The 27,376-nt window shown below is 43.3% G+C and overlaps 1 protein-coding gene across 1 annotated transcript; it reads right to left on the reverse strand.

Annotated features, from left to right (window-relative positions):
- Positions 1–427: 427 nt before the first annotated feature.
- On the reverse strand, positions 428–14,662 carry LOC117470160 (sialate O-acetylesterase-like). The gene is given in 8 exon segments (XM_034114743.1): positions 428–1,136; positions 1,277–1,463; positions 2,369–2,523; positions 4,415–4,548; positions 4,634–4,731; positions 6,870–7,038; positions 14,042–14,180; positions 14,373–14,662. Coding segments are annotated over 8 exon segments (1,335 nt in total). The 5' UTR covers positions 14,568–14,662; the 3' UTR covers positions 428–878.
- Between the last annotated feature and the right edge of the window lie 12,714 nt (positions 14,663–27,376).

Here is a 27,376-nt window from a genome sequence, read left to right on the forward strand (position 1 = left end):
GTGATTTTAGCAAACGAGTGCTTTTGTTTTGAAATCACTTCCGTGAGTTTCGCCCAAGGACCATTTTGACCATTTAGTAAGGTATAAAGCAAAAAGCAAAAACGCCTCTCAGACGCTCTTCCGTTTACTTGTTTAATAAAGAAAAACAATTGGACGGTAGATACACGGATTATGTAGTTACAATGATTATTAGAGTCAACCCATTTTCCAACATTTTTCCCTAATGCAAGATATTACTATTGTATTTCTTGGTAACGTGTAAACCATGACAATGAGTCAAGTGTTGCCTCTTGACAACTTACCTTATCCTATGTTTACAGTAAGTTATAGTTCACATTTTGTTTCCATTTGAAACACAATAGAGTATTTCCATGTGTTTTACTTTGAGACAAAACGCCGGCATTGAATGAAGCACACCCAGACAAAGTAAGTTGTTGATTTGACATTTATTAGTGGAACATTCTTTTGTTAAAATAAAATAAAATGTGACAGAATTTCCAAACTTTCCAACTAAATCATTGCATAGCATCATTAGTGTAATGGTTTTAATCTCTATTCTGATACGGAGTAAATACTGCCCTCTCTGAGAATAATCAATTTACTCATACCCACCCAAATGAAATATCTAATTGTATTATCAATCCAAACTAGAATCCAAACAATCAACAGAAACTGACAATGAAGTACAGCAACTTATTTCCTCTAAATGCTTTCACTGCCTTTAGTGTTACATCAATCCAAACAAGGAAAACACTAAAACAAAATGACCAAATGAAATGAAAACATCTTTCTTTCATTCCCTTTAAATAGGTGAAAACAACATTAGCTGAGTTTGACTTAGTTACAATCACCTGGTACATTTTGTTGACAGCTCCTCCTTACTTTCCATCATCCTTTGGCTGGAGGTTGGTGGAAATAAAAGGAGGAGCAGGTAAAATCTAACTGGCGCTGTAGATTGGACAGGCTTTAAAGTCACAGGGCCAGTCTCTCCATGCATACCGCAGAGCAGCTACTTGTTCAGTGGGAGAACACAAGCTGGTAGATAACTGGACAGTGGTCGGACCCCACTGCATGATGGGAGCTGGAACCCAATGAGCCTGAGGATCCCATGGAGACTCACTCTCTGAGCAACAGATCTTAAAAAGTGAACATTTATTTATTTAGCAATTATCGGACCAAACATCAGCCTTATATAATGAGCTATTATTTGTTAGCATATTAAATAAAGCCAGCAGTGAATATCGGACATAACAGACTGTGCCGCTGCCAGCCTTACCTCAAAGATGTTTTCAGACGGAGTGACAGAGACTTCTTGGTCGTAGGTAACCTCGAGATACTTTGGAGTGGACAGGATTTGGTTTGGGAAAGGTCCACGAAAGGCCACGTCCTGCTCACCATACGCCACTGCCCTTGCTCCCAATGACAGTCTGAAGGCTACGTCCTGCTTGTCTCGGGGATGGATCCTAAAACAAAAAAAATAACATCATGGGTGAAACCGCTATGAACACGTGTGACCTTATTCCTCATATTCAAACTCTTTAAATTGCCAAACGTATATTATTATTATTATTATTATTATTATTATTTTGAATTATATCTAAAAGGTCAAACCCGATGATGTTTAAAAATAGCATTGAACTTTTTCACCTCTTTTCTTTAGAGATACATTTAAATGTAATTCTTGTCAATATCTTCCTGAGGGAGATGCACAGGCCTTGATGAATAAAAGGGATTATTACATGGTTTAGTTGAACACTCGATTCTGATTGGTCAATTCAGAACACGTGACATGTTGTTAATCCAGTAGTACAGACCGCTGTCAAGGATTTATTGACCGTTGTTAAGGACGCTCACATCTGGCGAAAGAAGTCCGGTCGATTTAACTGTATACAGTTTGCATGTTTGCATGCAGTTTGCTTTTCAAACTGTTTGTTTGTCTTTAGTTTTCCGTTGGCTACCGTCTAAGAGAGACATGGAGGATTTTAATATTCATTTTTATATATTTGGAGAGCACAGTAGGGTTCTATGAATTCATGCTCTGAATTCATGCTGATCAAGGGTTCTCTGATTCATGCTGATCAAGTTCCCTCTGCTTCGCGTCAGGCTCCCGATCAGCCTGTCGGGTGTTCTTTTACCCATAATGACCGCCTCGCTGCACATTATCCCTTACATGTTTTACATATTGTAAAGCTTATCAGTGCAAAAAAACAGCTACATGAAAGAGTTGTTGTTTATGTGTTTCCATTAGCAAATCAACAATCTATGCAAATCATACAAAGGTATCTCCAAATACTTGTATAAGCAAAATAATGCTCCCTTGTGTTGTACAGGTTCATATTCTACAAGTTCATGTTAAGACATTTGTTACGGGTAATAGGGAGATCTTTCATCTGGTAAATCCATAGCCACAGCCATAAAAGTGTTCTGCATCCGGGGATTTGGGACAAAGCCGGTATCTGCTGTCTGGTGCCAGCGGATATTCGGAAAGGCGTCACTTTTGGATTTTTTGTTCCAGGTACTCAGCTGGAAGTGCAAATAAATCATGGATTAGTGTTACCCCTGAAACTATAAAACGCCAGGTTTTTTATTTTATTTAACAAAAACAAAGGCAAATAAACAATGTTTCCCTCAGTATTCATTCAGCAGTAAAGTACTCCTGCGAGTCCATGAACATGACAAGTGTCTGTGGTTACTTCACTTTTATGGGCGCCGCTACTCAAATGTCACAGTATCATAATATCCATTGAAAAAAAATGCCGGACACACGTCATACACACAAAGTGGAGCTGAGCAGAAACAGACACCCATAATGCGCCATTGTTACCGGACACCTCCTCCTTAGAGCAAATAATTGGGCAGTTTGATGTTTGTAGAGGTGTATGTGGTTAAAGTGGTGGCAGCCTGCAGTCTCTCTTTAGCTGATCTAATGAAGGTAAACGTAGGTATGGCGGTGCATAAAAGGCACTGGGCGCTGGTGCTGTACTTCTCGGAGGCTGCTGTGTTATTAGTCCCGCTAGCTCCTGTGTTATTAGTCCCGCTAGCTCCTGATGCTGCAGCGAGTTCATTAAGTGAATGAGGTTTTCTTTCTATAAAACTGCTGTGGGCAGCAGGCACTGAGAGTCACTGACATGAATTCATAGATCAAGGCAGACTGGTTTACAGACTCTCCTAATTTGCCGATCCGATGCTTAAACAAATAGCTGTACACCCCCAGCCGAAATGTCCTTAAAATGAAGTCAGAGTTCGGAATAAAATTCCAATAATGTACAGTATGTACTGCTGTCATTTCCAAACATAACATTTTGCAATTAAATGGCGATCTCCTGTGTGCTACTTCCTTTTCACCGGAAACGTTCTCATGGTAACGAGAAAGTAAGGCCCCGGCCACACGAGGACGATAACGGTCGTATCTGCTACAGTTCACTATCAGATAAACGAGGCCGACATGGAAACGCAGAAAACGATAACTATAACGATAACGGGTCCCAAGGTGGGTAGATCTGCAAACGAAACGCTCTGGGGGGGGCAAACAGCTCTGTGTTTATGCCTCTACGATCATTTCCTGATAACGTTGAAGCAATAGCCCCGCCTCTGCCCACCTCTCCTGCTCAGAGATCAGCTGCTGGGCTGTCAGAAGAGGGGGAGGAAAAGAGAGGCTCCGTTTTTTATTCTTATATTATTATATAGAGTCGTTATCAATTTGTTTAAAGCTCAATAAATAACAAAGAAGACCTTTGACCGGCACTTTTCAAATTTTGTCCGGAAGATTTAAACTTTAACGGACATGTTGACCGGCGAAAAAAAATCTAACTGAAACTCTGCCGCACGGTCCCCTCGTCCCTTGGAAGAGGCGAAGAGGTGGGTGTTTTTCATCTGCTGGTGGACTACCGGAGAGATTTACAGCAGGAGCAAACGCTTGCCTCGGGGAGGGAGAAAAAAAGCCAGAGCGTCCACAGCGGAGAATAAACAGAAGGGCAACAATGGCAACCAAGCGCGGGAAGTCTTCTTCGCTGCTTTTGTGGCAGGAGTACAGCGCCACTTACAGGCCTGGCATATGTACTACAGCGTCTCCAGCGCTTTCGAGCGGTCTCGTGTGAACAGACACGTTTCTGGTGCCTGTTGCGTGTGGATGGAAGACTTTTTTGATAATGATTGCGGTTATCTCCATAGTTTTTTTCTATTTGGGGGAAGGAATGAATACAAAATTAAACCAACTTTAACACATTTCGTTTTTCATTAAATAAGTGCTGGGCAGTGGATATTATGTATGTAAATGTTATAATTTGTGTGTGGATTTTGAAAACTGATTGATAAATATTTTGAAAGAATTATATTTTTTAAGTGATAAAGTAAAGACTAAAATATAGTGTGGTGTAATTGTGCTTTTTAAACTAAACTACTCAAACTAACATACCTGGACAAATCCAAAAGGGAAATCGGGAGCTGTCTGCCCGCCTGAGCCCTGATGAAACGCCATCCTCCAGTCATCAATCATAGCAGGGAAGGAACAGTTGTACTTCTTTTGATGATAGTTATAATTTGCCTCCCCTTAGAGACGCAACACGAACACAAAACTTTTAGATGCGTAACATATTGGTTATACTGAACTCCTGATACATGCAGCCCGTCCTACCTTGGTACCAGATGGCTCCTTTGATGGTCATGTTGAGCAGTGGGTGGATCATTGCATTCCACAAGACTGAATTCTCTTGAGGATTGCGATAATGTTTTCTAAAAGTAATAACAATTTGGTTGAGAGCAGGAGAAAAATGTATTACACTTGCATTAGAAGATTGTGTAAAATGTTCAAATGAGAAAATGCAATGATGTTAGTTTTTGAGTTTAATGTTTCTTGTTTATTTTCAAGTATTTTCTCTTTTTGCTTGTTACGGTGGCCCTGAAGTGCAAGACACCACAGCATTTCACAAAACACTACAGCATTTCAGAAAACGCCACAGCATTTCAGAAAACACTACAGCATTTCACAAAACACCACAGCATTTCACAAAACGCCGCAGCATTTCACAAAACGCCGCAGCATTTCACAAAACGCCACAGCATTTCAGAAAACACTACAGCATTTCAGAAAACGCCACAGCATTTCAGAAAACACTACAGCATTTCACAAAACGCCGCAGCATTTCACAAAACGCCACAGCATTTCACAAAACACTACAGCATTTCAGAAAAAACGCCACAGCATTTCACAAAACACTACAGCATTTCACAAAACGCTGCAGCATTTCACAAAACACTACAGCATTTCAGAAAACACCACAGCATTTCAGAAAACACTACAGCATTTAAGAAAACGCCACATCCTTTCAGAAAACGCCACATTATTTCACATTGGACGGAAAGGGTATTCCTTTAGGGAGAACACTTCTTGTTTGTGATTGGACAGAGCCAGCCAGAGAAGCACTGCTGTGATTGGTTGTTTTTGCTGCCAGTCAAGAAATGACGCTTCGTGATTGGTCAGCACCGCAACATGTCCCAACACATCAGCCGTTAGATGTTAGCACACACTCAGAGCTCACAGCTCCTCATATCTGTTCAGAAACTGGACAAAAGTTAAACATGTACAAACCACAGACTGTCTATGTCATGGTGAATACAGTCGCTGCTTTATTTATGTCTGTATGACGTTGTTGTGAGTATGGACGGAGCAGCTACAGGTTAGTTTAGCCTGATCGATCCGATTCCATTCAGAAAACATGCATTTTAAAAGCTTTTCGCCTGCCGTCTAGTCTGCACACTTGTCAAAGCATTAATTCATGGTTTTTACTAACCGGTATCAGTATGTAGTTACTTCAGGCATCATTTTGAAACGTGTATTACAATTAAATCACGATAAAATATGTTCATTTTGTTGTAGTTGGTATATCCCATAGGATTTACATGGAGATACGCCCCGCCCCTTCTCCAGCGCGTCTTGTTTGAATGACAGGAGTAAACACAGCTGACAGCCGCGGTGAAACTCGAGCGATTAGAGCGATGCAAATATTGGGTAGTCTACCATAGTATTTACATGGAGATAAGCCCCTTAAAAACAATTTTGTTCGCATCGCTCTAATCGCTCGAGTTTCACTCCGGCTGTCAGCTGTGTTTACTCCTGTCATTCAAACAACACGCGCTGGAGAGGGGACGGGGCGTATCTCCATGTAAATGCTGAAATGCTGCAGTGTTTTCTGAAATGCTGTGGCGTTTTCTGAAATGCTGTTGTGTTTTCTGAAATGCTGTGGTGTTTTGTGAAATGCTGTTGTGTTTTCTGAAATGCTGTTGTGTTTTCTGAAATGTTGTGGTGTTTTGTGAAATGCTGTTGTGTTTTGTGAAATGCTGTTGTGTTTTGTGAAATGCTGTAGTGTTTTGTGTGCACTTCAGGGCCACCGTAGCTTGTCTTGTTTTATTTCCTGTCTTTGTATTTTTTCCTGCCTTAGAAATTGTTTGCCTAGAGAGATATAATACGAAGCCAGATTAGAGGGTTAGTGATGTATGTCGAGCCGGTTTTCCGTACTACGGAGGTGGCTGTCTTTTAACCTAGCTAAATAACCATGGCAACTTACGCTGCCCCGGACCAGGTTAGGTTGAGAGTTTAGGCTTGAATATGGCAAACACAGCTGTCCAAGTAGCTGTTTTGGAAAACCGTAACATTTACCCATAAGTTTTTATGTAATCAGAATAGTGGGATCCGCATTTAAATATATAAAAGTATATGACCCAATATCATAGCACTACGTTGGAAGGGCACTAGCACAAGGGCATATATCTTTGCAAAGGAAATAAAACATTGACTGGGTTAATATATGCGTGTAAACATTTAATTAAATATCAATGTGATTTGAGAATCAATACAGTAAATTATTCTGTACCTGCTCTTTGACTCATGTAGTAGTCCACACTGCTGCAGTGCTCTTGCAGAGGACCAGGCTTCGATAGGTGTGCCTCCCCAACTGGTCTCCACCAGTCCTATGGGGTACTGCAGCTTCTCAAACAAATTACGCCCAAAGAGCCAGCACACTGCAGAGAATCCTGCCAGATCTGGAAATACAATTGTATGTTACAGTTTTTCTCGATTGCTAACACACTAAAATTATACATAAAGCACAATTATTTTAACTGACACTCAAAGAGCAAAACATCGGCTCAAATCTCCAAAACTCTTAACACGTAGCTTTTCACACAATTTGCAAAACAACATGGCACTTTTTGCAAACCACTGCACACGTTTCTCCACGTAAGACACTGGAATCTGACATAAAGTCACGTGTTAGCACATACATAATACTGATATTCAAAATGCCTCACACATGGACCAATAATCAAGAAACACGTTCCACCTGACCAAACACCTGATAGCATAATTGTTGGCTCATCAATCAGGGTGTTAGCACTATAAAAATACCACAGGTGAGTATTTTCTTACAGCAACAATGGAAGCCAACATGGAAGCATGAGCAAGAGGAAGAGGAAGAGGAAGAGCTGGGCTGAGAGTGAGAGGAGGAGGAAGAGTACTCTCTAATGAAATGAAATGTTATCAACCATGGTTTGACGATGAGAGAGGCTGGAGAGAGGGTTCAGCCTAATCTAAGCCGATTTACTGTTGCCTCTGTAATCTGGACACTTAGAGTTGAAAACAGGTTACCAGTTTTTAGCTCAGCATAATTCATGATATATCAGTGCTTATATCTGTTGTGTAAAACGTATTTACTTCATTACTGTAATTGAATTGTTGGCATGTTGCATACTATAACTGTACAAAAATCCTGCACAATTTACTGTGATAAACTTACTTTTATGCAACACAGACACTGACCAACCACTATATCTGTGTTGTTTATCTGAAGGACTGAGAAAAAAAGAGGTGCAGGTGGAAAGCTAAGGATTTTCAATAGCCGCGTTCACACCGGAGTACTTTTCACCGTACTTTTCGCGTTTAGTTCCGTTAGTACCCCTTATGTCGCGTTCACACCCAAAAAGAGCACTTAATCTCGGGAACTTTTACCCCCATTTTTAGTGCCTGCTGCTGGGAGTCCCAGCAGCTTCTACTGAAGCCAGTCCCCAACTCCGGGGACTTCCGGCCAGGGACTCCGGGTGGCAGTATACGCCGTGAAGTTGTTTGCGGCCTGCCAGTAAACCCAAAGCAGAAGAAGACGAAGTGACGTCAGCGGCTCATTTGCGTAATCTTCCCTCAGGGAAAAGTACTCCGGTGTGAACGCGATCTGTACTAAATGCCCTGGGGTAATAAGTGCCGGGGCACTGAGTGCCGGCACTAAATACGGCAAAGTACTTGGTGTGAACGCGCCTAATTAGGCACAGGAAGCAGCAGTTACAAACTTGGTTTTGGCAAACAATGCATCACACACTTATGGCGCGTCTCCACTACAGCGCGGAGCACGGTTTAAGAGGGCTGTGACGTCAGCGGCCCGTTTTTGGTTGCGTTTCCACTTGGCCTAGTACCGTCCGGCGGGTCCTAATTCACAGTTTTTCTGGCCTCATAAAATCGTGGTTCTAGGGCCAGAGACAACGAGGCTGAGTCGGGCTGAGTATGCTAAACTAGAGAGAGAATCGCTGGCAAGGGGGCTACAACTACAACAAGATGGACATATTTGACCGTGATTTAATTGTAATACACGTTTCAAAATGATGCCGAAGTAACAACATACTGATACCGGTTAGTAAAAACCATGAATTAATGCTTTGACAAGTCTGCAGACAGACGGCAGGCGAAAAACCTTTTAAAATGCGTGTTTTCTAAATGGAGATTGGCTAAGCTAACGCAGTATATGCTCCGACCGTCCACACTCACAACAACGGCCTATACAGACATAAATAAACCAGCGACTGTATTCGCCATGACACAGACAGTCTGTGGTTTGTACTTGTTTAACTTTTGTCTAGTTTCTGAACAGATATGAGGAGCTGTGAGCTGTGAGTGCTAACAGCTAACGGCTGTGTTGTTTTTCTGGGGTTCTCATTGAAGATGACGTCACGGCTCCTCCTACACTGCGTTACTATAGATACTACCCCAGTTCCTAAACTGTAATGGAAATGCGCCATAAAGTGAGCCAGTCCTAATGAGGCCTAGCCATACCGAGCGAGGCCGAGCGAGGCCGTGTAGTGGAAATGCGCCATTAGAGAGATCCGAAGCATAGTAACTATGTGCTGAGATGCATGTTGCACAATGTTATTTTTGAATAAAATATGATTTCTTTCATAACTCATTTGTATTTCTTCATTTACTGTATTTCTGTATAATCAAGCCATCTTTCTCTGCAGAAACCTCTATGTACAGAGCATAGCCCATAAAAGCATTTCACAAAACACTACAGCATTTCAGAAAACACCACAGCATTTCAGAAAACACTACAGCATTTAAGAAAACGCCACATCCTTTCAGAAAACGCCACATTATTTCACATTGGACGGAAAGGGTATTCCTTTAGGGAGAACACTTCTTGTTTGTGATTGGACAGAGCCAGCCAGAGAAGCACTGCTGTGATTGGTTGTTTTTGCTGCCAGTCATAAAAGATGAAAGTGCTTTAGATTATGCTCAGCAGTGTGTAGTTGGGTGGTCAAAACATCTAGTATTATGAATGAAGTGTGTTATATTTGGTGCAAAAGTTTGCATTTGGTAAGTGTTTATATAGTTTTGAGTGCAGTTCTTCACTTAGCAGGAGAAATGAGGTGTTTTGCACTTTGGGTGTGTGGTTTTGTGAATTGTGTTTAGTGCAACAAGTCCTCCAACTAATACGACCAAATAGGCCGATTGTTCCGACCCATAATACGACCCACAGGAGCGTTTTCAATCAACGGGAGCGTCAGCCTGTCAACCCTGTCTCCTAAAAATTACGTTCCCACAGAACTAAACTGCATTCTCAATTACGTTTAATTAGAATTTTCTGCCACGTTACGTTTGTTATGAACGTATCTTAAATACGGTTATTTTCTACATATCTTTGCCATTTATTGTCTTGCTTATAATAATGATAATAGTAATTTAACAAATATCATTTTAGAGCACACATTTGAAATCGACAATCGGGCTCGATATATGGTTAAATTAAAATCAGTAGGCGAGGCTGTAATTTCGCCAGCTGTTACTCTCATGAGCGAGGCAGAAAATAATAGTTGTATCATGCCAAAAACCTGCTGTGTCGTTTATTGTACCTCAAACATTAAAACAAATCCAGAGTTACGTTTTTTTTTTAAGGACAGTAAAAGAAGAGTTCTGTGGCTTCAGGCTTGATCGCCGTTCAAATTACAGCGTTGGTTTCCCCAAAAGTGGGCGGGGCTGTAAAGTGACGTAGATTTTACTCTCATCTATTATTCAAAACCATTCTATTTATTCTAACGGAAATTACATGCCAGTGTTTTATCTTTTTATTTAGCGTTTTGTTTTTGCATGTTTAACTGGGAATATTATTACAGGAACAATAACGGAAACAGACGTAGGAAAGATCCTCTGCTCGGTGATTGGATTGTTTAGCCGCAATGCACGTTGGGATATGGTGTTTATGCAATCTATATGTTTGCATTTTGTATGTAAATAACAGTTTACAGACAATAATCGGCGTAGTATATATATTGTTTACAGTACTTGTTTGCCGTAAGTGTGACTGCCTGTTAAATGTTCAGTAGTTTCACTTTCTGTCCGCTGTGACTGTTGATATAATTATATTTGGTATGTACGATCGCCATATATGTCCAGTCTCGTGCTATTGCGGTGAGCTGTGTATAACTTTATGCCTCTGTCAGCCGCCATTACCGCATGTACAACTTTATCCCCCTGTAAGCCGCCATTATCACGTGTTAAAACACTTGCACCTGGGCTGGACCCGTCCAATTCCAGTTTTGTCATAGTCTGCCGTGGTTCCATTCCATTTCAAAGAGCTGTTTGACGCTCGGCGTAACCTTGTCGCACTGCCACTCCAACATCCAATCACAGGGCTTGAGGACTAATCACGGGGTTTGTAAAGCAAGGCAGATGTTGTAGTCCCAAACGATAGCTGGGGATTCTGGGTAGTGTAGTGTCTTCGGAAACTGTAGTGTCTAAACTCAGAAAAAACTATTTGTTTCTCCGAATCGAAGGTTAAAAACACAAAAGCATTGCACACAATTTAAACCAATCAATATTGTGTAATTAACAAGGATAAACTGATGTTTTTTAGTGGATGAGTAATGCAGATATCACTGTTTAATCATTTGACAGTGAGGGGAATACATCCGGTTTTATCCGGAAAAACAGTTTTCACCCCGTGAGGGTTGATGCTAACTTTACATGGAAGCTGCCGCATATACACGTTATCCTGGCGAGACCTCAAATCATCTTCGTAATATCTATCAAACTATAGATCCTACACATCGACTGGACGTGGATTCTAAGAGTACAATATACACTTCTCGCTAGAAATCGAATCAAAAAGCATTGGACCCCAGACGGAACAAGGGCTGGTGTCGATGGGACCGCCGGCGGAACATGACACGGTGTCGGCGGAACAGGTGTCGGCGGGACCCCCAACAGAACTGGACATGGTGTAGGCGGGACTCCCGGTGGGTCAGGATCTGGTGGCAGCGGGACCTCTGACTGCACAGGATTCAGAGCTGGCTGGACCTCCGACGGAACAGGTGTCGGCGGGACCCCCAACGGGTCAGGATACAGAGTTGGCAGGACCCCCAACGGAACAGAACATGGAGTTGGCAGGACCCCCGGCAGAACAGTAGTCGGCGGGACCCTCAAAGGGACAAGACAAGGGGTTGGCAGGACCCCCGGCAGAACAATAGTCGGCGGGACCCCCAACGAGTCAGGACATGGTGTTGGCAGGACCCCCAGCGAAACAGTTGTCGGCTGGACCCGCAACGGAACAGGACATGGGGTTGGCAGGACCCCCGGCAGAACAGTAGTCGGCCGGACCCCCAACGAGACAGGACATGGGGTTGACTGGACCCCCGGCAGAACAGTAGTCGGCGGGACCCCCAACGAGACAGGACATGGAGTTGGCAGGACCCCCGACGAAACAGGTGTCGGCTGGACCCATATCCTGCAGAGGAATGCAACACGCATGAAGGTAATGGCCGACCGAAACGACGTCCGTCTCCCAAGTACAAGGCTGGACAACGAGTGTGGTTGTCCACCAAGGATCTTCCTCTTCATGTCGCCTCCAGGAAGCTGGCTCCGCGGTTCGTTGGTCCTTTTCCCATATCAAAGGTGATTAATCCTGTTGCTGTCCGCCTATGTCTCCTAAAGTCCCTCAAGGTCCACCCCGCGTTTCACGTCAGCAAGCTGAAACCGGTCAAAGAGAGCAGACTGGTTCCCGCCTCCACACCCCCTCCACCTCCCCGGATCATCGACGGAGGTCAAGTCTATACAATGGAAAAAATACTGTCTAAAAGAAGGAGGGCTAGAGGTAGACAGTTCCTGGTCGACTGGTTAGGGTATGGACTAGAGGAGAGATGTTGGATCCCAGGCAGCTTCATTGTGGACAAATCATTAATTACAGACTTTGACAAACAACGGTCTCAGGCTTCAGGGACGTTAGAATCCTTCTAGTTTATTGTCTTGTGTTCATAATCTTGACTCTACCCTCTCGTTTCAGGTGTCTGTGTCACAAAGTGAATAAAGTCATTATGTTAGACAGTGGGACGGATGGTTAAACCCTTTATATAATTGTTGCATGTTACATATAGTGTTGTGATTTTAATGTTGTGCGCTATATAGCGATGAACTCTTTTTATTTGCATGCTCGTTTAACCTCCTTTTTATTTGCATGCTCGTTTAACCTCCGCAACAAACTGTCACAACAAAGACACAGACACTGCCGATTGACACACCGGCACCCAATGAAAATCAGCGATCTCATTCGCCAGTTGCCAAATCCACTCCCCCATAAATAAGCTAAATAACTACCTGCTAGACAACAGCTATTCTTCTCTTGACAGTTGCTGCCTCACCTCGCCGCAGATCGGACGGAATGGATTCCTCCTGCTCCTCCTCACCTCGCCGCAGATCGGACCGGATCGGATCCCTCCTGCTCCTCCTCACCTCGCCGCAGATCGGACCGGACCTGATCCTTTCTGCTCCTCCTCACCTCACCGCAGATCGGACCGGACCGGATCCTTCCTGCTCCTCGCCAAGAATGGACCCCTGCAGTTCCTCTTCCTGTCGGCTGGACCAGACCCTCCTCTAACCATCGGGATTCGACGCTCAAACAAACTCCAAATTAAGGGAAGTGGCTATTTCTCCTGCCTTTGGGCTTGTGGGTTTACGTCACGAAAGTTACATTGCTGTACCCTGAGTCTCCTTTTGTTTGTTTACCGAGGGCTCCGCGACCAGAGGCTGACTGACAGAGTGCGGCGGGCCGGCAAAGTGTAAATCCTGGCACTGGATTTCCTGGACGGGACTTGAACATTGAGATACACCTTCTGCCGGCTAAAAGGGAAACTGGAGTGGAGTTCGGTTCTAAGCGGACAGGACTTTCAGTATTGTATAAACCCCTGAATTATATTGTCTAAGTAACTGGTTTACATTCATTGAACGTTATTTTAACCTTACGCTATTTAAGTATTTATCAAAGGAGTGTTTTAAAGTAACCCGGGAATCTAAATCTTTTAATATAATTTTGATGTTAACAGGCCTCACTAGGCTGTTACAGCTGCACTTCCCGCCCTTGTGTGTCACCTGTCAGCCTGATTGTTGTTTCCTGCTCCTGATTGTTTCCACCTGTGCCCCATTACCTAATGTGTGTGTGTGTGTATATATAGCCCTTCTCTCCCTTTGTCTTGTGTCAGTTTGTCTTGTCTCCCTGTCGAGTCCATGTCTGTAAACAATAGTGATCTGTTGAGCAACCTAGTATAACCTAGAGATCTTGTGAGAATCCTAGTAGAACCTAGTGATCTTTTGTTTGTAGCTTTAAAAGTATTTTTATAAATAAAAGATATTTTGAAGTCAACTGAATCGTGCATCTGAGTTCCTGTGAGCCCTTCGTGTCAAACACAGATTTAAACCATTTTATAATAAAACAAATAAAACAATAATTCAACCCACTTGCTGGCTGCACAGACCAGGGCATTTGGACGTCAATCAAATCAGTTTGCTCAGTTTCACTCTTTTTCTGGGATGCCATAAAAGTCCTCACATGAGGATAATGTGCTGCACGCTTCAGCTCCTCTGATGCATTGAAAATCTTTTGGAGAAAAAATGAAATAGTTAATGTAACACACACACACACAATCTCAAATAAATAGTTAACTAACTTTATATACTCCAGATACTTCAAACTTTTTTTTGTAGTTTAGTTTTTTCTGACTTGTACTGCACATTTTTGAGAGATAGTCAGATCAGAGAGACACACAGGTGTTCACCTGGTTCGGCCTACCTGAGATAATTTCAAGAACATGTTGCTCTGCCCTCCACACAGCCAAACATTTCCAAACAGCACGTCTGTCAGAACAGCTGTGATGTTCTGCACAGCTGCTGTCACATTGTAGGGACCTCCAGCTTCAACAGGGTCTAGAGTGACCCGCCAGGTACCTGTAAAGACAGTCACCTTCAGCACCACAGTCACACACATCCATCAATCTCCCCACCGCATTGTTAATTGTCAATATTTATTTTATATTAAGCATGGACTCCCTCATTGTCATGTAACCTGAGCCAGTTTTTGAGACCAAATCATGAAATTAAATCTGTGACACTTTGTCTCTTATATTAACTCACCAGATACCTGTAAAGACAGTCAGTGACACTTAGGGCACTTCTAATTTCCAGACGGAAGAAACGTCAAAACTTTCTAAGTGTCCGGCAGTGGCTCAGTCAGTAGGGCCTTGGACTGGGAGCCGGTTCAAGTCTCTGAACTGACCTATAATATGGAGTGTGGACTAGCACTTGGAGAGGTCCCAGTTCACCTCCTGGGCCCTGCCGTGGTGCCCTTGAGCAAGGCACCGGACAACTCCCCATTTGTCCCCGGGCTCTTTGCAATATCTGCCCACTGCTCCTAGTAGACTCCTGGTACTAGTGTAACAGTTATAAATATGCAGTGGTATTTAGCATTAAATATTTCTTTCTAAACCATTTAGTATAATCACACAAATTCTGTGTTTTGTATTTAATAATTCTGTGTTCTTTATTAAACGTTCCATACCTGACTAGGTCTAGAATCAGTGGGCGGAATCTCCAGAATTTAGTCACTGTACTCAGGCGATTATTTTTGTGTGGACTTCCCCCTTCATATTGTGTCCCTCACGTTTCCTCTTCCCTTTTTTGTGTATGTTCTACGTGAGAGGAGTCACTGTGAGGGATATCTCCGCCTGTCCTCCTCCGAAAAACAACCAAATAGGTCGATTGTTCAGCAGCTTATTACGACCTATAGTCACGTTTTAAAGTTTAGCACCTCTAGTGGTCGTGTAAGAAACAACAATTTGCGGCATATGCTCCCGTTGATTGCAAACGCTCCGGAGGGTCGTATATTCACAAATAACCCTCTCTGGAAAATCCTAAATTGCAAGATAGTTTGGCCATTAAAATGCTTTTTGATTTGATTTCTAGCGAGAAGTGTATATTGTACTTTTAGAAGGGTTAGGGTTATGAATGAATGAATCCACGGCAGACTATCCAAAACTGGACTCGAACGGGTCCAGCCCAGCCCCCCCCCCCCCCAGAACTACACATGTTTGCTATTAGGCTTGATTGAGACAAGCGAGACCTGCGCAGACCTGCGCAATTGCGATCAACGTCTTGCTAGTGCGTTGCATGATGGTTAGTCATTTTGTCCGACTTGCTCAGGAGGCTCGCCTACATGAGACGTTGAAATCTCGCGGGACAAAGACGCCCGCAGACTTGACAGCGAGGCGCGGCGAGGCGGCGCAGTTTCTCTCCACGGGCTGCGGAAGCGAAATGCTTGATGGGAAACGACTCGCTGGTATCTCGAGCTGAGCGCTCATTGGTGGTTTTTACCCCGTACTGGTGATGAAACTCTCCATTGGCTCGGCAAAAGTGTGTTGTTGTTTTGTGTCAGTTTTACGTCGCCACTTCCATTCACATTTTTCATCATTGTTCCACAATGTTTATCATCATTAAATTAAAATCTTGTAGTGCCGAGAGAAGGGAGTCGGAGGCGGTGCAATGAAGGTACAAATCTGGCTTTATTGAGCAGCAGAAATGCACATGCTGTCGGGTCGCAGCCCGAGAAGAGAAGAGAAAGCGAAAGGGACACACACACAGTAGGTACCCCGGAGGTACCGTCAACATATATGTCCGTGCGGAAACAATACCCCCAATCTGTAGTTCCTGGATTGAATTATGTAACCCCGTTAATTAGTGATCACTACACAAGCCCCCCCAGAATTCAACCATGGACACAATCCTCGCGTCCGGGAGGAAGCACCACAGGGGCCGAGGAGGGCGGGGCCGCCGGCGAGGGCCGGGCCATGGAACGGGCCGTCGGAAGGGGGCCGCAGGAGAGGGTAGGGGCCCCAACGAGGGCGAGGGCATCCCCACCGGAGGGTGGGCGACGTCCGAAACCGCCGAGGCGAGGGAAGAGGCGAGACGGGGTCCAGAAGCGCGCCACCCACGGGCCGAAGCAGGCATGGGTGACGTCCGAAGCCGCCGTCGAGGTGGCGAAAAAGCGAGAGGGTCCACACGAGGCCGACCAGACACGGTCGAACCTCCTCTCAGGCACCAGAAAAAAACTCAAAGAGTCGTCCTGTCCACGAAGAAAAACAGGTGGGCGAAATAGCGAGAGGATCCACACGAGGCCGACCAGACATGATCGAACCCCCTCTCCGGCACCACAAAAAAAACAGTCGGATGTGGCTAGCTGTCGTTAGCCGCTGGTAGCTGCTAGCCGTCAGCTGCCGTGGCTAGTGAAGTAAAAAGATATGATTCTAAACTGTATTGAAGTGAACATGTATTGTTTGAACTGTTTTAAGTAATCCCATATATAATGTCTTCTCACTTACAACTCACTGACCCAGAGATCCTGTTACACACACACACAGCTCCTTTTCACCAGAGCGCACACACATGTTCTTTTCAAGGTTCTTTCTGGGTATCAGTATGTTCTTTCTTGGCTCATTATATCTGTATACAATGTTTAATTGTCTGAGAGTAACAGTTTATGTGAAAGATGCCATGGGAAAATAAGGGAGTGAATACCGGTGCAGAGATAAGATTGACTTTGACCTTGTGGAACTTTAGAATCTCACGTTCTGGTCAGAACTCTGATTCGCTGTATTGAACCCGGCCAGAGGTGGATCCAACCAGTAAGGACACCTGGGGGAGTGAGCAGCTCACACAGCTCCTCCCCACGGACTCTCTGATTCGCTTCGGAGTAAAATGGGAAGGAAGAGTCGACACTTCTCCGCCCCAAAACATGGATATAAATTCTGTTGTTTTTGTATGTAAAAATACTTCTTGTTTGATGAGTTGGCTGGTCCCGATACTTGTATCCGCATCGCATCACAAACCTGAAGTCCGGAGTACTCTGTAAAACTAGTATACGTGTTTTGTTTCCTACCAGTAAACTCAGATAATTGTTATAACTTTTGATTCCGGTGTTTTCAATTCCTTTCTTTATTAAATAGAGATCAGCCTCATCCAACGAACGGTGCGCAGCAGAGGGGGGGCTCTCAGCCACCCTAATAGGTGTTCTGCTCCAACACTAGCTGTCGTTAGCCGTTGGTAGCGGCCAGCTGTGAGCAGTCGTGGCTAGCCGTTCTCGACGGCCGGTAGCCGCTGTCGTCGTCGTCGGGGGCATCGTCGTGTATCGGCCCCTCGGAAGGCTCGCTGTCCCCCAGTGCCGAAAAGCCGTGGAAATGGCGAGTGTCGTCCGCGGCCATTCCGGAGGGCGCACCGAGCCACAGTCTGCGCACACGTGGCAGCCACGGACGTCTCCAAAAATCTCCAGCATTTCGAGAAAAACAGTATGTTTTTTGCCGTGTTCGATTCAGTCTCGGAACCTTCGCAAGACTTATGTCAGGGTCACCAATGTAGTGCCGAGAGAAGGGAGTCGGAGCCGGTGCAATGAAGGTACAAATCTGGCTTTATTGAGCAGCAGAAATGCACATGCTGTCGGGTCGCAGCCCGAGAAGAGAAGAGAAAGCGAAAGGGACACACACAGGGTGTTTCTCAATCGCGAGTACGCTTGCTTGGTAGCACATGTCTGCCGAGCATCTTGCTTCAGAAGCGAGTCAAGAATACTTCCTGGCATTCGGAAAACGAAGTGTGGAACACGCTAGCAAGTGTGCAGGTGTGCGTCATATGAGAGGCCCCGCCTTACATCTTCCGCCACAGATTTGGGGAAATTGGTCCGTGCGCAAAGCATTGTGGGGATTTTAAGACCGCGAAGTCTACTCATGTGCAGACTCGATATTTCTCCAAACGGAGTACGCCGGGCTCGGTAGATTTCCAAGTATACTGGAGATTGGAACAGTACTTCGGCAGCACTCGATGACGTAGTATGCTTGAAATAGTGGCTCTGAAGCAGCTTTACTCGCGATTGAGAAACACCCACACAGTAGGTACCCCGGAGGTACCGTCAACATATATGCCCGTGCGGAAACAATACCCCCAACCTGTAGTTCCTGGATTGAATTATGTAACCCCGTTAATTAGTGATCACTACAATCTATATATTTTATACTATACTTGCACTGCTTACCGTTGTCATACTTTATATATCTTAGCATATTCATACAACACACTGTTCATACTAGGCTAGGCTACTGTGCATATCTACTGTATTCATACCCCTCACTGTTTTTTCATCATTCAATTCATTCTATATTTTATTCTGTAGATTGTGTACATTACTTTTCACTTTACTGCTTTATGCACTCCTGGTTAGAAGCTAAACTGCATTTCGTTGTCTCAGTACCTGTAATCTGTGCAATAACAATAAAGTTGAATCTAATCTCGAGCAGGAACAAATGTATTTACTTAGTACATATCTGACATTAACGATTAAACACATTTGTGCATTCTTTATAAATGCAAACCGAGTCAAGCCGACTCCGGAGGTGGCGGTATGCACCTTAAAGTTGTTTGCAATCCGCCAAAAAAACGAGAGAAGAAGAAGAAGAGGAAGAAGCCGACTCCGAGCTGTCCGACTTCAGGCGAGCTTTTTGAGACCTCCCCCGGCTGCGATCGGCTATTCTCGTCTACTTTCGAGGCGAGCCGCAGCTCGTCTCAAACAAGCCTAATGTGTTTCGCAACATCTTCTATGGCACGTCTCTACTGGGAATTGTAGTTTTAAAAGATGTTTTCGTATTTCCCATAATTAGAAGTTGCCAGTATTAAACTGTGTACATCCCTGGAGGTTTAGGGGATACGAAACACATTGGTGTTATCAAATTTAAAACATATAATTAATAAATGGGTGAAAATCGCTTGTGTCCATAATGGGCAGCATTAATATATACCCACATGACAGCTAAGGTCAGAAGAGCTTTATTTAATAGCTGGTCTTATGTCTGTGACCCCTCCTGTTGTTAATTGATAAGCCTGAAACATGCGCTTGTCAAGGTTCAGAGGCAAATTTTGCAAATATGGCAGTAGCCATCGATCATCTTAAGATAAGATAAGATAATATATACTTTATTGATCCCAAGTTGGGAAATGTTTTTGTTACAGCAGCATGTACAACATGCAATTTATTGTTACTTTGTAATTCTACTCCACTACAATTCAGAGGTTAACCTGATATCTTTACTCCACTACATTTATTTTAGTTACTTTGCAGATTCTGATTGATGAACATATATACAACCCTTAAAGCAGACTTTAGTTACACCTGAGTAAAATTCAGGGAAGGTGATTGTCAAGTGCCAAAATGAACTATGCAATATATTAGACGTTAAGTACTTTGTCAGACTTAATATTTATCTGTTGATACCCCCAACGTTTTTTTCTTATTCAAAAGGAGACCTTAACTTAAAGTATTCTTTAATGTTTAAATAAAGCCTTATTAGTTTGTCTGTTTTGCACATCCTCCTATCTTTGGACGTCCTCCACGTCCTCCACTAGCTAACCCTATAATTTCCTATAATTCATTTTGTTATCCACACATATATTGTTTTGATATTTGTAACACCAAACATGACCCAGTGGTCTAGTTAAGAAAACATAATAATATCAAACATAATATTACTATTAAAGGTAGGGTAGGTAAGAATGGAGAAACCAGCTCGAGTGTGCTAGAATTTGAAAGTACACAACCGGAAAAAATCTGCCTCTTCCTTCAGACTTCCGGTAACACTGTTACGACTGGGGCACACACAAAAATGATAGGACCCAAATGCACGACTCCAGACAAAAGATGATTCCAAAAAAAGGATTTACTTGTGGTGTTTTACAAGGCAATACAAAAACTCTCAAATGACTTCTCAAACGCTAACCTAAATACACTGTAGCACAGAACACAACTGGCTGACAGGCAACACAAGAGTCGAAACGATCTGGCACTTGGAACAGAGAAAACACGGAATAAATACACACACAAGGGACTGTTGGACTTTTTTCCTGGAAGAGGGTGTGGGCCAATCAGCCACAGCGCTCACTTTAGCAAGATCCATCATTATCTGGTCAGGACCCAGGATGAAACCCAGAAATGAAGTGGAACTGACGTGGAACTCACATTTTTCAGCCTTTACATAAAGTTGATTGTCCAACAACTTTCTTAATACTTGGCGAACATGCGGAACGTGTGAATCCTCATCACGGGAAAAAATCTAAATATCATCAAGATAGACAAAAACAAAATGATTCAAAAACTCCCTCAACACATAATTTATGAGAGCCTGAAAAACTGCAGGTGCGTTTGTTAGACCAAAAGGCATTACCAAATATTCATAATGTCCGCTTGGAGTGTTAAAACCAGTCTTCCACTCGTCCCCCTCCCGTATCCTTACCAAGTGGTAAGCGTTACGCAGCTCTAGTTTTGAAAAAACTCTAGCACCTTTTAAAAGTTCAAACGCTGAGGCCATAAGCGGGAGGGGGTACCTGTTTTTGATGGTTATGTCGTTTAGGGGGCTGTAGTCGATGCAGGGTCTCAGGGATCCATATTTCTTCTCGACGAAGAAAAAAACAGCTCCGGCGGGAGATGACGAGGGACGGATGAGGCCCGTTTTGAGAAAGCCGTCTATGTACTCCCTCATAGACTCTCTCTCTGGAGCAGAGAGAGAGTACAGTCTTCCCTTGGGCAAGGGGGACCCAGGCAGGAGATCGATGGCGCAGTCATAGGTGCGATGAGGAGGAAGGGATGTCGCTTTAGTCTTATTGAACACCTCCTTGAGATCTCGGTAGCAGCTGGGCACGTTCGAAAGGTCGGGGAAGTCTGAGTCTCGGTTACTTTCATCTTCCATGTCAGTGTCTATAATGGGCTCTCTAACAGTTTCAGCAGTTTTACTCCTGAAACACGAATGAGAACAGTCACTTCCCCACCCCAAAACTTTACCAGTCCGCCAATCAATGTGAGGGTTATGTCTACACAACCAGGGGTAGCCCAGAATTACTGCATGCTGTGCAGAATCAAACAGATGAAAAGTCATATGCTCTGTGTGTTCATGATCAATAGTTACTTTAAGAGGCATGGTTCTATGAGTCACTTTGCACATGAGAGTACCGTCAAGAGCGCTAGCCTCAAGTGTCTGAGTCAAAGGCACGGAGGCAATTTTCAAACGTTTAGCTAACCCCCTGTCCATTAAATTAGCGTCAGCCCCTGAATCTACAAGTACTTTCAAACATATGCTGTGCTCATTATTACTAACCTCTACTTGGGTCATGGAACGTGAAGGAAAATCTGCGGTTGTCAGTCGGCTCACCAGCACCCTCCGTCTTACTGGTGAGCCCCGTCTTTTAACGGGCAGGCTCCCAGGAAATGTCCCTGCTTCCCACAGTAGAAACATAAACAGTCCTGGAGACGCCGCTGCTTTTCCTCGGGAGACAGCCTAGCCCTTCCGAGCTGCATGGGTTCCTCTTCTGTGGTCCACGAAGCAGGTTTCACGGTAGAGGAGGGATAGTGGGTACGAAATCCGGGTCGTCGTGGAGATCGTGCAAGAGGTGAGCTTCCTCGTTTAGCTAGCGGAGGTGACGCTTTCCTGGCTTTCTCCCTCCGTCGCACTTGCAGCCGAGTGTCGGTGCGTATAGCCAAGGCGATCATACTGTCCAAATCCGGCGGAAGATCAAGAGGAGCAAGAAGATCCCGCACACAGTCACTGAGTCCGCTGAGAAACATATCATATAGTGCGTCTTCATTCCATCCACTGTCCGTGGCCAAAGTGCGAAAATCAATGGTGTAATCAGACACACTCTGATTCTGCTGGGAGATCTGTGTCAGGGCTCTGGCAGCTTCTCTCCCCGGTGTGGTTCAGTCAAAGATTTTTTTTATAGTCTCAGTGAACAGTTGTAAGGATTTACACACCGGAGAGTTCCGTGCCCACTCCGCCGTAGCCTAGGCTTCCGCTCTTCCCGTGAGGTGGGACACAATGAACGCCACCTTGGCTGGATCGCTGGGGAAAGCAGCAGGCTGGCAGGTAAAATGCAGGTCACACTGAGTTAGGAGAGGACTGCAATTACCAGACTCGCCTGAAAACTTCCCAGGAGGAGCAAGACGAATCATGGAAGTTGCCACGGGAAAATCAGCTGTAGTCTCTGGGGCTGGGGCAGCCACGTCGGAAGGAGCGGCTGGCACACTATCCAAACGAGTGAGTATATTATGGATCTGTTCAGCCAGATGATTGATCTGCATCGTAACCGCACCACGAAACTCACTCGGGCTGTCAGTCAGGGCCTTCACTCCCTGGTTTATGCCCGTCTTGTCCTCCTCCTGCTGCCGCAGGCGTTGAGCCTGAGAGCAGAGCGCTGCTCTCAGGGTTTGAAAGTCGGCTGAGTCCATTTGTTGGCCAGATCGTAATGTTACGACTGGGGCACACACAAAAATGATAGGACCCAAATGCACGACTCCAGACAAAAGATGATTCCAAAAAAAGGATTTACTTGTGGTGTTTTACAAGGTAATACAAAAACTCTCAAATGACTTCTCAAAAGCTAACCTAAATACACTGTAGCACAGAACACAACTGGCTGACAGGCAACACAAGAGTCGAAACGATCTGGCACTTGGCACTGAGAAAACACGGAATAAATACACACACAAGGGACTCTACAGGTGCAAACAATAAGGGCGGGGCAGGTAATCAGGTCAATTAACACACCGACAAGGTAGGAGTCGAACTACCTGAAGAGAGAAGAGATTCACAAAGTAAAACAGGAAATGACAGACAACAAAAAAGGGTTAGCAGACGCGGACTTGACAATATAAACTAAACAGAGAAATAATACTAACAAATCTGACGAGACACAACAAACACTTATATTAAGGTACACAAATAAACCATCAACTAGTTGTTAATTAACATGCATATTAGCAGTATATTGGCTCTTTATTAGTCATTATAAAACACTTATTAATGCCTTATTCTACATGACCATATTCTACAAGTAATAAGCCATTAGTTGAGAGTTTTTCGTCAATAACCCTCTAATTAGTGCTTATTTATTACAAGTAAGGAAGTTGTTGTTCATGAGTTTTGGTCTTAATATGCTCTGCTCAATATGGGCCTAATAAGGCAGTAGTACCACAAGAATAGTAATTCTCCCATAATAACACTTAACCTGTTCCACCCTGAGCCTGTTTTTCAGGTCTCAGGCTCGAAAATGACATTCCCAGAACAAATGACCATATCTTCTCTTCTAAAAGGGTTAAATTAATAATCTTTTTTCTCAAAGTAATGATAAACCTGTGAGTTGGATGTAGAAAAGTCAGAATCAATATAGATGTTTTTTATTTTAAAGATTGAACATAGTAAATAACTGTAAATTATAGTGTCCGTCCAAAAATTATTTTTTACTTATAGTGAAAACTACCCTTGGTTGATGGGTTAGTAGACTAACAGCTTTAGGAATCCAAAGTACAACATATAATAAGTACGCTGTATCAAGATCGATGCAAAACAAGTGATATTTGACCTTTATATAGAGATTTAGCACAAAAAAAAACACTTCTGGGGTCATTTGGGTGGATTTTCCATATCTCTGGCCCCCCTTGGTCGATTTTGATTAATGAAATCTCTTTATAACCGCTAGAGCCAATGGAATCGAGGGGAAGTTCAACACACACCAACACATTAACAAATAAGGAGTGAGAGTGACGCATGGCCAAAACCGGAAGCTGCACTCTGTTGGCTACCATTAGCAGCTAACTTTTTTGCTCCGATTTTTACATAAAAATTTAATTATGGATTATAAATAATTTTTTCAAAGCCACAGATACATTATTAACCTATGGATCAACCGATTCAGCCGCGTTTTTTCTCGTTTTAATGCCATTGAACACGTCTTTTGATCAGATTGACAGCTACGGTGAGACGATCTCCCGTAAAAGCTCCGTAAAGGTACGTGTTGTGATGTCTGTGTTTGCTTCCCCTGTCGCGAGTTCGGATCGCTCAGTGATGATACTATACCCAGGGGTGCACACAACTTTCTCAGTGAGGTACTCAGATGAGTACCTGGAGTCAGTACCAGTTATGTGCACCCCTGACTATACCTATATAATCTGTGGAGTCTCAGCTTTAATCGGATATATTGTATGTGCAGCTACGATAAGTAATAAGGGTATCTTTATCTTGAGTTCTGTGCTAAAGTGCGTTAGCATTTTTTCGCTTAGTGCTAATTCAGTTGCTTGGTATTACCATTGTGTTTTGTTTTGGTAAAAATGGTTCATATCTTCAGTTAGCTGAGATTCTTCCCGTTAATCTGGTGCTACACATTAATAGTTTCATAAATGTTAAGAAGCCCTGAGACAGTCTCGAAAAAAAAGGGTGGGGGGGGTCCACTGGGGGGACCGTCGTCCTTAAGAGGTTAACAAATATGATCTATTCTTATGTAACAAGACATGAAACTATAAGTATTAATTGTGTCTAAATATGGTAAGGTAAGGTAAGGTACGTTTATTTATATAGCACATTTGAGACGCAGAGGCCATTCAAAGTTCTTTCCATGATCATTAAGACATAATAGTAAGACAACAGAGAGGAACACAATAAATAAACATAATGGAATAACAGATTCATAAAAACAATGCATTAATGAGATACAAAATAGTCTAAAAACGACATTTTAAATACGGTAAGTGCTAAAACAAGTTAAAAGGCTTCTGGGTAAGCAGCTCTAAAAAGTAGTGTTTTTAGCCTCGACTTAAAAGAACTCAGCGTTGGTGAAGACCTCAGCTTTTCTGTTTTTGTGGGGAGCATGAAAACTAAAAGCAGCTTCGGCGTGTTTGGTTCTGAGCCGGGGAACAATCAGTAAGCCCGCCCCCGATGATCTCAGAGCTCTGGGGGGCTCGTAACAGGGCAGCATGTCAGACATATATTGGGGTCCCAAACCATTTAATGCTTTATAAGTTAACAATATAATTTTAAAATCGATTCTGTAAGCTACTGGTAGCCAGTGCAGAGATCTGAGTACTGGGGTGATGTGTTCTACTCTTTTTGTTTTGGTCAGGACTCTGGCAGCGGCGTTCTGGATTAGTTGTAGTTTTTTAACCGATTTTTTACAGAGACCTGTAAATACACTATTACAGTAATCAAGCCTGCTAAAAACAAATGCGTGAACTGGTTTTTCAAGGTCTTGTTGAGACATCAAATCAGGTTTTATTTATAAAGCACATTTTAAAACGATTTTTGGTCGAGCCAAAGTGCTGAACATGCAAATAATAAATAACACATTACTACAATCGCAAAAACAGAAGACAATAAATTACAACAGCAAATATAAAAATCAAACAGAGGGAAATGTCAGGAGTCGTGCTCCGCTCTGACTAGAAGGCCAGGGAGAAGAAGTGTGTCTTTAATGTTGATTAAAAAACCCCTAGGGTCTGGGCCGACCTCACATGGAGGGGCAGAGTGTTCCAGAGCCTAGGGCCAGCTGCTGCGAAGGCTCGGTGCCCTCGGGTTTTGAGCCTGGTCTTGGGCACTACCAGCAGCAGCTGGTCAGCCGACCTTAATGCTCTGGCTGGGGTGTAGCGATGGAGGAGTTCTGAAATATAGGCCGGAGCCAGCCCATTTAGTGCTCTAAAAACAAATAAAAGGATTTTAAAATCAATTCTGAACCGAATTGGAAGCCAGTGCAGTGAGGCCAGAATTGGGGTAATGTGGTCACGCTTTTTGTGGCCAGTAAGAAGACGTGCAGCTGCGTTCTGCACTAGCTGCAGGCGTCTAATTGACGCCTGGTCCATACCCACGTAAAGAGCGTTGCAGTAATCCAACCTTATGGTTACAAAGGCGTTGATAACCCTTTCCAGGTCTTTAAAAGATAAAAACGACTTGGTCTTGGCCAATAGTCGTATTTTAAAAAAGCAGGTTTTGACTACGCTGCTGACCTGCTTATCAAATGTAAAAGTGCTATTGAAGGTCACTCCAAGGTTCATGACAGATGGGAGGTTGTTTTATTTTTTTTTAAATGAATGTTCTAAGTCTGGCTATGTTTTTCAGGTGATAGTATGCTGATTTAGTAATTGTGTTGATATGGGATTTGAAATTGAGGTCGGGGTCCAGAACTAATTCTAGATTTCTCACCTTTTCCGATGTATTTAGCAGTAGGTCTTCTAAAAATTAGGTATTTATATCTAAGAACATGTTCCCTATTTTAAAGTGAAGTCTTGTTCATAATCAATACGCTAGTAGTTTGACTCTAATTGACCTGAACAGGTTCCCTATTCTAAGGTTGCCTCCTCTTCACACTTTGTAAATACATTATAGCACACAACTACTGAAATGAACCTCAACAGTACATGAACAAAGTAGGCACACGTTGAAATATCTGTTTTATTAATGAACCACTAAAGAGAGGTTCAGACACATACGAAAACATGTCAAGTTTCTCCAAGGCTGAGAACACATATGCAGCTTGTACTTTTTTAATAAAAACAGATTTTTAACAGATTGTATGTATTTGTGATCATACTGTGTGACCTGCTTGTATGTACAAACACAATAGGTGTACTCTTCTCTCTATGTGTTGTACTGTCTCAGTGTGAACATAGATTAAACAGCCAGCCAAACAATTTTGAGAGCCAGGGAATGAGCAGCCATGCTCCTTTATTGACTTATTTGCAGTCCACTGACATTCAAACGGAGTGAAACTATAAAAAAAGAAGTTACAAGGCACTTAATGATCTCATACATGCAAGTGTAACATACACAGATTAACACATGGGACCGCTAAGTGTAAACAAGGTAAATATAGCTAATGCTAGCTGTGCAATAAGCATGTATACAGGCTAGTATGGCTAACGCTAGCATGTATGCTAACGCTACCGTGTATGCT

Source organism: Trematomus bernacchii, unplaced genomic scaffold (assembly GCF_902827165.1).
Source record: "Trematomus bernacchii unplaced genomic scaffold, fTreBer1.1, whole genome shotgun sequence".
Taxonomy (NCBI): domain Eukaryota; kingdom Metazoa; phylum Chordata; class Actinopteri; order Perciformes; family Nototheniidae; genus Trematomus; species Trematomus bernacchii.